The sequence below is a fragment of the Daktulosphaira vitifoliae genome, unplaced genomic scaffold, assembly GCF_025091365.1.
Source record: "Daktulosphaira vitifoliae isolate Bord-2020 unplaced genomic scaffold, ASM2509136v1 Scaffold_1, whole genome shotgun sequence".
NCBI lineage: Eukaryota > Metazoa > Arthropoda > Insecta > Hemiptera > Phylloxeridae > Daktulosphaira > Daktulosphaira vitifoliae.
This window is the reverse complement of record NW_026099572.1, coordinates 11,424,475-11,437,588: the sequence shown is the minus strand read 5'-3', so window position 1 is coordinate 11,437,588 and position 13,114 is coordinate 11,424,475. Positions and strand designations below refer to the sequence as shown.

The 13,114-nt window shown below is 24.2% G+C and overlaps 1 protein-coding gene across 3 annotated transcripts; it reads left to right on the top strand.

The window, feature by feature from the left end:
- Window positions 1-2,051: 2,051 nt before the first annotated feature.
- LOC126893993 (multiple inositol polyphosphate phosphatase 1-like) lies at window positions 2,052-11,543 on the top strand. Of its 3 annotated transcripts, XM_050664608.1 has the most exons (10): window positions 2,052-2,221; window positions 3,691-3,735; window positions 4,302-4,472; window positions 4,567-4,853; window positions 5,593-5,718; window positions 5,781-5,928; window positions 6,017-6,081; window positions 10,207-10,254; window positions 10,682-10,791; window positions 10,865-11,543. In XM_050664608.1, exons 3-10 carry the CDS (start codon window positions 4,322-4,324, stop codon window positions 11,259-11,261), a joined length of 1,332 nt encoding a protein of 443 aa, XP_050520565.1. In that variant the 5' UTR covers window positions 2,052-2,221; window positions 3,691-3,735; window positions 4,302-4,321; the 3' UTR covers window positions 11,262-11,543. The 3 variants fall into 3 exon arrangements, with proteins under 3 accessions (XP_050520565.1, XP_050520564.1, XP_050520566.1); XM_050664607.1 differs by lacking the exon at window positions 3,691-3,735; XM_050664609.1 differs by lacking the exon at window positions 3,691-3,735 and having other exon boundaries at window positions 4,294-4,472.
- Window positions 11,544-13,114: the final 1,571 nt, after the last annotated feature.

Sequence of the window (13,114 nt, the reverse complement as noted above, 5' to 3'; positions counted from 1 at the left end):
TTTTTTTTTTTTTTTTTTGAAATATCAACATATGTTGAAAAATGTCTGACTAAAACTGTCAAAAGGGTTTATCACACCCCTCTCAAAACATCTAGTGTTATGAAAAATTTATTTGATGAAAGTGTTTTTATCACTTTCAGATAAATAACTAAATAACACAATTAATAATAATCTTCGCATAATATCGCGGTACATTAGCTGGCATCGGAAACACGATGTGTCTTCGGATATCAAAAAGTTGGCAGCACTGATGGCCACGGTACGCGGTGTGGATCAGTTCGTCGAGTCCGGTTATGCGACACGCCGGTGGTGTATATCCTCGACGTCGTCAGTTTGACGGCGGGAAGAAGATTCAACTTATCATTTCCGGTGGGTCGGGCGCGCGACAATTGCCGCACTTGGCACCGTGGCGTACAGCACGCGGTGTTGGTCAGTCAAACTACCAAATACCCATAGTTGGGTGACGTCTGATAATTGTGGCGCAGGTCGCGGAGCACCGTGTCGAGAGTGATTGTTTAACTATTGACATACACAGTATCTTTAGAACTGCAAAACAAAATGTAATTTTTTCTTTTCAAAAATTAGTAGTATCCTACGTTTTATTATTTACAGAAAACAATTTAATCTTATCTATCTTCAACCTTGTCTTAAAAATTAATCAACTTTGGTTTTTTTAATTGGAAACATATACTTTACCAACTTGCAAAGTAGAAAATACTATATCTAAGAAAAATTTTAATCAATAAAATAACTTTTGGGCTAAAATTTTAAAATATATGATCATTTTTATAATATGACGGGAGAAATAGTGTGGTTTTATTCACCTAGAGATAAAAATAAATAGACCCGAGCTTTACTTACAACTTGTATTATAAAGAGTTCATAACTTTCAAAATTTTGGTCTAAAAATTGTTATTTACCAGTCAGTTCCTTAAATAGATAATTTTCCAGTTTGTAATTTAGTTAAACATGTATTTATATCCGTTGAAAAACTAAACACATGATTTCACATTCAAATAATGTTACTCGTATAGTCTTTATGATATTCCAATGTTACTTCAATAATACAGAGCAGTGATTCTATAAAACATGCTATGTACAGTGAGATCGCATTAATAAAGATGGACTTATTCTCCTCTACCACATATAAATGTAGATTTTTTTGAATTAAACAATAATTTCCTTTACGAAAATTAAAATTTTTCAAAAACTTCTATAGTATAGTATCTTATCCTTAATGAATAACTCTAAATAAAAGTAATTTTTAATACCAATAAAAAACAGTTTGTAAGATAAAGGTAGATTTTATTTACCGTACATTCGCTTTAGATTAGAACTGTCCCATATATAATGAAATGAACAAGAAGAAAACTAAAACTATTGTATACATTCTAAAAATTATACTTTGACGTTATAATAATTTGCTCTAATTTTTTTTTTATGTAATAAATGATCCATTGCAGTGGCATACACAGAAATTTTTAATAAAATAGCTTAATACTAATTTAAGTAATATAAAATTTTGACAATTTTTATTCTATGATGATTATTTATCTACTATGTATGTTTAAGTCGACTAAAGCAATCTATATAGCTCTTAAAGTAATAGTGTTATATTATGCGATGATTGAATAATTATCCAACATGATATCATCAACGTAATGTCGTTAAGTTCATTTTATCAATCAGGCATTTTTAAGACTTTGTTATCTGATATTCAAAACATTTTTAATATACCTAAAAATGTTATATTACCATAATTTAGTTAATAAATATATTTGAAAGAGTCAGTGACTCCAAAAAAGTGTTGCCACGTAAATGACCCCCTTTAGACACCCTAATATTCGATTGCTCTCAATGTGAGTGAATATACAATTATAAAATTACTCATACTTCAATTACATTTTCAGTTTACATGACACGCATTTTTATTTAAACAGACGAATGAGATGAAGTGAAATAAGCAATAATAAACAAAACAAACATCGCTTTTGATAGGATAAAATCACGTATAAATTAAACAAAAATTATAATTTATTTAATGATGAATTAACCGCAACAACGAGTACACATATAATTTAATTTTAGAATTTTTATTATTTCAAAGTACAAATCATACACGTATAAAACCTACAATTTTATATCTAATTTTTAATGTATAAGAAGTAGTTAATCCTAATACTTTCTATAAAGATTATTTACTCATACGTTCAAATTCCATGTAAGTATCTATACATTTACATAGATATTTTGACAACAAATGCTTTGATAAATTAATTAATTTTTGATTAAGTTTAAAAATGGATAGCTTCTAAAATTCTATTTACTGCGTAGTTCAGAAAAAATATTAATTACATTATTTAAAAAAATATATATTTAATAATATGTATATGTTTTATAGAAATTAATTTACCATGAACATCATTTTATTACTTTTTTATTTGCTTACATTATAATTTGAGTAATTATTTATTAAGCAAGTAATTTTAGTAAAAGTTCTATGTTGATTTTTCAAAAAGTAATAAATCATTTTCGAATTTTAAAACATATTTAAACTTATCTCTTCATTTTTTAATTTATTGGATATAAGATGACTTGTGAAATTTTTTTTATGTTATGTTTTAATTCTTATAATGCTATAAAATTTAATTATAGTACTATAAAACCTCTTAAAGAAATTGAAAATTTAGGTTATATAATTATACTAGGGAGATTCAATATAACAATAAAATTAAATAAGTTAAATTAAAGTAAAAATGTATCATACATTTTCTATCTTCAGAATATTTTTGAATATCAAAGGCCGACTGTTCTTCGATTCCACTACTCAAAATTCAATTTAAACTTCAAAAATAAATACGAAGGGAATACCTCATAACATATATTTTTAATTTATTGAAATATTATAATTGATTTTGAAGTTCAACTTTTTTTACGCATTTTAGTAATAATCAACTTTAAAAAACTAAATTAAAAGGTTAAATACAATGTTTTTTTACAGATTGATTTTAACAGATTAAAAATTAGAATAATTAATTGTTTGTGAACAAAATAATTTCTTTTATGTGTATATACTTGTTTCTTAGTAATTAGCAATTATCTCAAAAAATATAGATGATAGAAAATCTAATTACAGAATTATAATCAGCAAAAAAAATTGGTTTAGAAAAGTATATTTCGTCTCTGATGATAATTCTTTGTTGACCGACGTAATGCTACATTTTTAAAAATTTAATTGACTCAAGGATTTTATCACCTTAATTTTTTATAGAATACTAAACTTATTTATTTTAGGAAATCAATCTACTTAGTATATTATAACAATTTTTAGTCTAGACTAAATCTCTAATAATTTTAAATATGTGTATTTTTTTAATTAATTAATGAAAAAAAGAAAAAAAAAATTATCTTTATTCTGCTTCAAAAATCTTTTTTCAAAATTTTAAAATATTCTTTTTAACATGTTTTTATGTTGCCTTCTAAAATATATTTAAAATTTAAAATCACAATGTTTTAACTATCACAAATTTTTTCAACATTTATTTAATGATAACATTATATAGATTTTGTTTAAAAAAAACTGTCATACTTTAACATAAATATACTGTATGAAATGTTTAAATTGTCTCATAAAACCGATTTTATTTTTAAATTGTTGGTGTTTTAAACACGTACATAACACTGTTTAAGATAATGCATGTTTAAAACGTACAATCCTGCAAATAATCAGTAGCGGTAGGTAATGATAACGATATTTTAGTAAAATAAAGTTAAAATAAATTAATTTTGTTATTCTAATTAATATTATATTATTATAATAAAATCGAAAAGAAATAACTACAAGTCCCTTTTTAAATAACGTATGTTACGCACTTACATACATACATAAAGATATGACCGATGATAATGTTAATCACAGACTGATTGGCGGCCGCCAGACTCGATTCGTATTAATGTCAATGGCGGCGGTCGCCGATAAGCGATAAGGCATCTCGGATTTGGTTAATGTGCAGTTTAGGGAAACACAGCACGGCCATTACCATGTTGATCCACTTTTACTCTACAATTTAAATTATACACCTTCCTTATAACGAATTCCTAAAAACACCTCAGAAGAGGTACCCTGACTTGGTAATTACTTAATTGTCTAAACAATACTAATTGAGCCCTGAGATTCCAAGTCAAGTTGACAACTAGTTAGGCTTATTTAAATTTTTACAAACATTCTGCACCAAATTATTTAGATTAAGTCAATTTTATAGCTATACGTTAATAATGCCAATATTTTTGCTGATTTAAAGGCCATATAGTACCTACTAAAATGATGTTGGCTATTACACTTTTATGTTTGGGTACAATAGCAAGTTTACAGTCCGAATTTCCTCCTTCTAATATAGCTTATCCTGACATATTATTTGGTTCAAAAACTCCTTACTTCGTAGCACAAGGAGACGATTTAAACAAACTTCAAGGTAAGTAAAATAATGATATAATTGACTTGGCCAAATAAGTCATTGTTATATATAAAAAAATATGCTATTATATTATGTTAATATTTTCCTAAAGATCACGAAATCATTCAAATATTTGGAATATTTCGTCATGGAACTAGAAATCCTTCAGAAGACGATAACAATGATATGAAAGTATTAAATAATATAAAAAAAAATATAGGATCAAAAGCTAAAATTAGTTCAAATGATAGGCAAGCAATTAAAAATTGGGTAAATTTAGCTGAGAAAAATAAAAATTTAATTGACCAAGGAAAGATTGATATGGAACACTTAGCGACAAGACTACGCAATAATTTCCCAAGTATTTTTACAAATAAATTCAACTCTGCAATACACAAAGTAATTAAAAATGTTTAGTATATAGTAGGGTAGACCGGAAACAAAAGTAACACGGGTCACTTGTAACAAGCTGAATATTTTCTCCCATGAAGAATCCTTCGTGCGAGTGTCATGTTGCAGAGTTATAGTCATTATCTTTTGTTATCGGCTTGACTTAATTGTATTTTATTAATTAATAAATAAGAAAAAATCGATTTTGACGAACATAAATAATTTTTTTTTTACTGTGTACATTAGTGCTCGTTGATATTTCATTAAACATAAGAAAATGACAGTTTAATTTTCATTCATTATAAATGAAATTAAGAGATGTTTTACATTTTTATTTAAAGTATGTTACAATCAACACAGGATTAGAGTCTGTTGTATTACTTTTTTTTCAATTAAAATTATTTGTAGTTTTATTTTTCATTTAAGCAATAATTTTGACATCATTCAATAAGCATTATGTTATTATATCAAATAAAAGGTTAAAAATAAATAATGTGTAAAGTATTTTCTTAAAAAAGCCATAAAGTGCAAAATTTTATTTTTGTTCCCGGTCTATCAACTGCTCATGAAATATTTTAGAGATCAAAGAATTAAATTTTATAAAAAAATCCAATAAATAATTGTCACAAAAACACAAAACGAGTTTGTTTTTATTTCTGTGGACTTTTTTAAATTTACATAATATTTTATCAATTGATAACTAAAATATCTTTTGGTCTTGTTAATATTATTATAATGTTATCTGAAGGTTCTATCATCAAATGAGGAACGTGCAAAAGATAGCGCCGTATATTTTTTACAAAATGCTTTTCCTGATACGAAAATTAAAAAAAAAAATGTACCAGCATGGGAAGATAATGATGTTACATTAAATGTAAGTAGTAGATCATAATAATAGTTCTATAACAGATAACATTAAATTCTTTCTTTATTTAGATTGACAAATTAAGAGAAAAACTTAGACAAAATAAAAATAAAAATAATCCTGATAGTGAAGTCAATAAATTTCTAAATGGTGATAAAATGAAAAAAACAATTATAAACGTTACAGAATTATTAAATTATAATTCAACATTTAACTATAGTAATTGATTTTTAAAAATTATTTTAATTCGAAATTAATCTTATAAAACTGAATTTTTAATGTTTTTAAATGTCTTTTTAATTTTCAGAGGATGTAAAAGCAATGTACGAAGCATGTAGACATGATTATACACGCAATATAGAAATGTCTATGGTAATAACAATAATTAATTAAATTTAATACAACCATAGAGATAAAGTTATTTTACTTTGGTAGAGGAAAAATATTCATCATCAATAAAATTTAGGACGGGCTTTAGAGCTAAGCTGTCCCCTTCAAAATGCAGAATATGATATAAATGAGATATAAAATGTTTATAGCTAATTATTATTGGCTACGCAATTTTCTTTTCTAACTCAACCTACGTTATCTATTTTTAGAAATTTCTTATTTTGAAAATGACTTGACTTTCAAAATAAATTATTACTACTAAAGACTACATTATATTATTGTTTTCAACAATTTAAATGTATTGAACAAAAATCACTTTTACTTCTTAAATTAATAACGACACAAAATAGAAATAGATAATATTTTTAGAAATATACATGTAAAGTGGTAATTTTAAAGTTTAATTAAATTAATTATAAATTAGTAATAGTATTAATTTTACTATGTGTTTTTTTTTAATTTTAATTTTTTTTTTGTGTCTGTGAACGCTCAGTCTCAGCTATTGCTGAACCGATTTTGATGAACAATACGTCAAAAGATCACAAATCGTATTTAGACGAACGCATTACACTCAAAAATTGAAAACAATTCCTACGTTCCTCGTAAACGGGGGAAATCCCCCAAAAAATTACAAATTTTCGACATTTTTAAAATTTTTTTTTACTTAAAGCTACCATTACGTTTTTAAATGTAATCAATATAATTTTTTTTATAGAGACCTTAGGTATTTACTTATCATTTAATATATTTTTGTGAACATTTGACTCTTTACCAGCCCACAGAAAGGGATTTAAAATGGCAACTTTTTCAATTTTTTTTTTGAAAGTGTTCCGGAAATACTGACACATATCTTAAATTAAATTAATTTTTTTTTTATGCTTATTACACTTTAATGGTAACCATATTTTCCATTGGGAGGAAAATGTTTGAAAATATTCCGGAAATAATGAAACTTTTATATATATATAACATAAATAAAAACTTATGTAATATACTTTAATTTGAAAAAAAAAAATTTAACCTCTGGATTTGTCTTCCTGATGAAAATGACTACTGTATTCAAAAACATGCTACTTTTATGTTAAAATTCTGGGTTTTGTATTTTATTTTAAAATATCTAACAAGGGGAGTACATTGATTTTCATAAATATTATATAAATCAAATTGATATAGCATNTTTTAAAATATCTAACAAGGAGAGTACATTGATTTTCATAAATATTATATAAATCAAATTGATATAGCATAGAAATTTACACTTATTTATATTTTTTTGCTTTTNAAATATCTAACAAGGGGAGTACATTGATTTTCATAAATATTATATAAATCAAATTGATATAGCATAGAAATTTACACTTATTTATATTTTTTTGCTTTTTTTAAGTCGAGAAAAACAACTTTATAATTTGAACTCGCGTAAATTGCCATTTTTTCAGTCGTCGAAAGTGACGTACGGTTGCCGAGTCGCTAACACTTGTGTCCTACGCGTATGGGGTACAAGGTTCCAACCAGCGTATGCCAAGGAATTTCTTGCATTTCTTTCTTAATTCTTTTTAAGTTCAAATAAATTTAAGTTAGAACTCATTTAATTTTCATCTCATTTAGATTCAATAACTACAATAAAGATCAAGAATCCCATCACTGTAGTCGCCCTTCGTGAGAAGAAATTTCTTATTCATATTAAAATTATTTTACTATATTTTAGGTTTTAGCTTCGATATAAAGCTGAGAAGGTATTTTTTCGTGACTATCATTTATTTTCTTTGCTCTAACTTGATCTACATTTTTCAACGATACGTCAAATGATTACAATTCGTATCTAGTTGAAGATATTACCCTTAAAAATTGAAAAAAAATTTTAATTTATCAATTAAACAGTTACATATCCCATGTTCTCCATACAGACAGTTAAAATCATTCATTTATAATGTTTTCAAAATATTTATTAAAGAATCATGTTCGATATGATATGTTTCAATTACAAAATTAAATCATTTTACTTTGTAATTCAATAATTTGTTTACTCTATTTGTGTGTGCTACTACTAGACTATAATATTCCAAATTTTTAGGTAACATGTTGCTATATAAATAATTTCTAAAAATAGTAATTATAATATTTGCTGATGTATTTTAATCTTAACGATACAATTTTTTAATTCTCATAATATTGTCTATTTAATGATTTCAATTTTAAACTTGCAAGTTGAGCTAAAAATTATAGTAATTCATTTTTTTTTTTACTATAAACTTTCAGAAAAATCAACTTTTAAGGATTAAATATGTGTCATTTTCCTTATTTTTAACATATTAAAAATCAAAATCGGTATTAATTTTTTTTTCTTAATTATTTTTTTATGTGTTATTACTTATTTTGTAATAATAAGTAATAATATTAAAAGTTAGAAGTAATAGAAAAAGTTTAATTGCACATTTGAAAACATCACGAAAAGTTTATTTAGAAAAGTATATTTTTTTNGTGATACTAAATGTCTAATTGTACATTTGAAAACAACGCGAAAAGTATATTTTTGTTACTGATGAAAGTTCTTTGTAGTCCAGTGTATAAAACTTATAACTGAGTTATAAGTAACAAAAATTTTTTAATGAAAAGTATTGCCTCAAGCCCTTTAACTTTTTATACGCATTAAAAGTAAAGAAATATACAACTACTTTATTATTTTTATAATATCTTCATAAAAATTACAATATTCAATTATTGAATGTCAATTTCATACTAAATTTAATTTATATAGTTATTATTTATTCATATATTATAATTATAAATCAAATAACTAATCGGAAAAAGAGTTATTTTTGTTTATGAAATAATCTACCAATTTCTTAAAATTAAATAGTATATACAGATTTGCATCGAAAAGTTTCTTACGATAGTGATTTTAATCATTGTTCGATATCATCTGTATTTGTCCCAACTATACCACGTCCATACTGTTCCGCGATCCCATTGTGCTACCATTTTTATTTTTGTATATCACTTATTCAGATGAAGAGAAGCCCCATCAAAATTTTTTTTTGTGTCCTGGTCAGTCAGCAATTTCCTATTGAAAAGTGTAAATAAAATAAAAATTAATAGCATACAGGATGGTGATAAAGTTATATGAATTTCATAATTTATCAATTATAAATGTTCATTTTAATTTCTACTATTATCCCATTTTTTTTTAAATTACGATATGCAAACAAAATAATTAAATCCTATAAGTTACCTTTATATTCAGTGTATTATTATATCCTTGTTGAGTTTGCAACAATGAGTAGCTCAGTAGTTTAATAAATTTCAATTAAGTCAAAAAAAAAATAAAAAAGTCCCAGAGAGTGGCGTCACGATATAAGTTGGTGCAAAGGAATTTCGATTTTTTCTAGAATTTCTTTTTTGAATTGTCTCAAATTTATAGGTTGTTTTCTAAAGAGAGAAATGGTAACTTAAGACAAATATTTTGATTGATTTATTTTAGTTAGACTTTGTTAAACTAATTAGATTGATATTCCTTGTAGTAATCTATAAAAGGAATTAATTTGTTTAAATATTTTATACAGATCCTGATGTTCCCATTTGAGATTCCCTGTAGGTACCGTTTATTAAGCATCTTTGTTTTACAAGTGCACTGTAATAGATGATGCAAAAATTTCTATATGTTGGTATAATATAATATAGACGTTAATTTTATTCAAAAGTAATGTAATTTTAACTTAAAGTATCGAAAATTCGAACACTAATATAACAATTTTTTCACTATTTATCAAAGTTTTCTCCTACTTTTATTCATTAAAAACTTCCAATACATGTATACGAAAAATCGGAAATTTTTTTAAGTGTTGAGGATACAGTGTTGTTATATATTAATATTTAGAACATTATTTTTGATTTAATAATGATTTTATGTATTATGAAATAAATATAATATAATAATTGTATTATATATTATTTCCTCAGTCATGAATAGTTAAAGGCAGATAACAAATTGATGGGATAGAAGCTATGGGATAATGATATATTACTAATAATTCAATTCAGAACTGAGATATTTTGTGATAGCTTATGTTTTGTTCTTGTATTAATTAAATAATTTAATATTTTTAGAATTCAAAACCTGCATGGTGTAGAGTATTTACAAAAGATGATTTACTGGTAAATATCACTATAGTAATATTATTTTTTTCATTAATATACATTTCCTCATTATGCTCGAATAAGAGGTAAATTAGGGATGTGAATACTGTAGAGTTAATAAATATAATAAATCATCGTGCAAACCTGAATTCTTAAAGTATAGTTTTCCTAAATTTTAGTATTGCTAATAATTTTAAATCATTAGTGCCGAGTAACGGGGGAAATAATTTCAACACTGCGATATTACCTGAAAATATTATAGGAGTGATGAGGAAAGAAAGATTTTAAATTTATAATTCTATTTTTAAATAACAATACGAATTATTTAAATGTTAAAAATAGTAAATAATATTTAATTCATTTTATTGGTTAAAGTTGATTAATTTGTTTAGTCGTCAATGAAATTTTTAAATCATTATCCTATTAATAAGTGAATTTTTAATAGAATTTAGAATACTTAGATGATCTTATTTGGAATGAGAAGTTTGGATACAATAGTCATTATGGTGACAAATTAGGTTGTCCTTTAATAATGCGAATTAAGATGAGTTTCGAGTAAATATAAAAAATATTTTTATTCACTTACATTTTTAAGATTAGAATAATAATTTTTTTTTTTTAATTTTAGAGCTGCAATATCAAATCCAACTGTCAAAGCTGTATTAAACTTTGGACACAGATCAAATCTTTTTCCAACTTTTACTATGTTAGGTCTAGCGTATGATGAAACGCGTCTTTCTGCTGATAACATGGATAATATGTCTAATAGACGTTGGAGAACTTCATTTTTAAATCCCTTTTCTGCAAATACCATATTAATTTTATCCAAATTCAATAATAAATTCTACGTGTCAGTGTTTGTCAATGAAAATATAGTTGATTTGACAATAGAAAATAATAAAACGTGCGAAATTTGTGAATGGTCTCAATTCGAAAAAAAACTCAACAATTTTATATTAAAACATAACAGTAATAATCATGAAAACAATGGTTGTAATTTTGGTTTCAATATAACACTTCCTTAGAATAATATCATTAAAAGTAAATTATTTTATTTTTTATTTGAGAATTAAACTAAACAACTTAGCACAATATAATTGAACCCTAGTTCGAATACCAAGACCGATGCGTTTCTAACTGAGTTACATTGATAATGTTATTTAAGCAATAATAATAATATACTTAAGTACTAATTATTTTTATTAAATAATTTATGAATTTTGTATAGTTTTTCTTTTGTAAAATTTAATAATATATAAAATAATATAAATGTTTTGATAAATAAAGTTCTAATATCTTTCATGTAACTCAATATTTTAAATTACTATTAACTATCGTTGACAAACTTAGTAAACTAAAAAAATAATTCCTAAACTATTTCAAGAAGTGAAATGATTACAACAAGCTATTGTTATAAAAATTTCTATATTTAAAATTCACTTTGCAACAAATCAAACTGATTTAGTTAAATATACCCGAAACTAAGAGAAAAATAACATTTTTTCATGTCTTCTTAATCTATGAAAAGGTTTTCTCTCATTTTTATATTTTTCGTTATAAATACATTCCAACAAAATATTTAATTTTAGTAATATATTGTGAATTATGTACATTTGAAGTATTATAAATAAATCCAATAGTTTTAAAATATTTAAACGATTTTAAAAGCTTTAAGAAAATAATTAAGACAGTAGATAAAAAAATACTTTAATTACTAACATGTATTTCAAAATAACATCCTGGTATAATTTTAAAATATGTATTTATCTATATAACTATTTAACTCTTAGTGGATCAATTTATCTAAAAAATATACCGTATGATTACACAATAAAATTATTTTAGACTATCGTCGCAAAAATTTATTGAATTCAACTCAATCATTCTAATTAAAAGTAATCTTTAAAAATTAATTATTGATAAAGACTAATTGAAACCTTGAGATGGGCCCCCTCAATGGAAAGTATCGCTACCATAAAAGAGTGATAAGCATAAATAAAAAATTAATTTAATTTAAAATATGTGTCAGTATTTCCGGAACACTTTCAAAAATTAAATTGAAAAAGTTAATTTTTTGTGAAAAAGTTATCATCTTGAATTCCCCACTGTTGTCTGGTGAAATATTTACAAAAAAAATATACCAAATGATAAGTAAATACCTAATGTATCTTTTAAAAAAAAATTATTTCTATTTATCTATTTTTCAAAAATGTATGGTAGTTTTAAGTAAAAAAAATTGAAAAAATGTCAAAAATTAGCAGTTTTTAAATTAACAGGGAACAAGCAAATTTTTTTCAATTTTTGAGGTAATATATTCGACTATATACGATCTTTTGACGTAACATTGAAAGAAATCGGTTTGGTGATAACTGAGAAAAAGTGGTAACAGATACAAAAAAAACATATCATAGTAAAAAAATATCTTCTCAGCTTCGCATCGAAGCTAAAATGCATAATTATTTGTTTTTATATTTTATAATAATAGCTAACATTTTTTCTCAATTTTACTTTGTAAAAATCTCCCGTATTTCATTATACTTATATGGAATTCAGTTAAATCTATAATAATAGACTAAATATAAACATTTACCTATTAAATGGATTAGAATTACTCAATTATTATTAATAAAAACTAAATATGATTTATTAATGAATTTTAAAATAGAGTTGTTTTAGCTTAAAACGACATAAATTATACAGAAACAAAAGCGCTGATAAATATAACATAAATCGCTATTGATTTAGAAATATCTTTATCGAGATATGTCAATGTTTTTCTAACGTTAATTCGTTACACAGTATACTGTGTAAATAATAAATTGAAAATTTATAAAACATATTTTACCGTAATGAATTATAAAATTAAGCCTAAAAATAA

What these genes read in the sequence shown, in the direction of transcription:
- LOC126893993 (XM_050664607.1), top strand. Translation starts at nt 4,322, where the DNA reads ATGATGTTGGCTATTACACTTTTATGTTTGGGTACAATAGCAAGTTTA. An exon ending in CGATTTAAACAAACTTCAAG is followed by an intron (nt 4,473 to 4,566) that starts GTAAGTAAAATA and finishes ATTTTCCTAAAG; the next exon opens with ATCACGAAATCATTCAAATA. An exon ending in GCAATATAGAAATGTCTATG is followed by an intron (nt 6,082 to 10,206) that starts GTAATAACAATA and finishes TAATATTTTTAG; the next exon opens with AATTCAAAACCTGCATGGTG.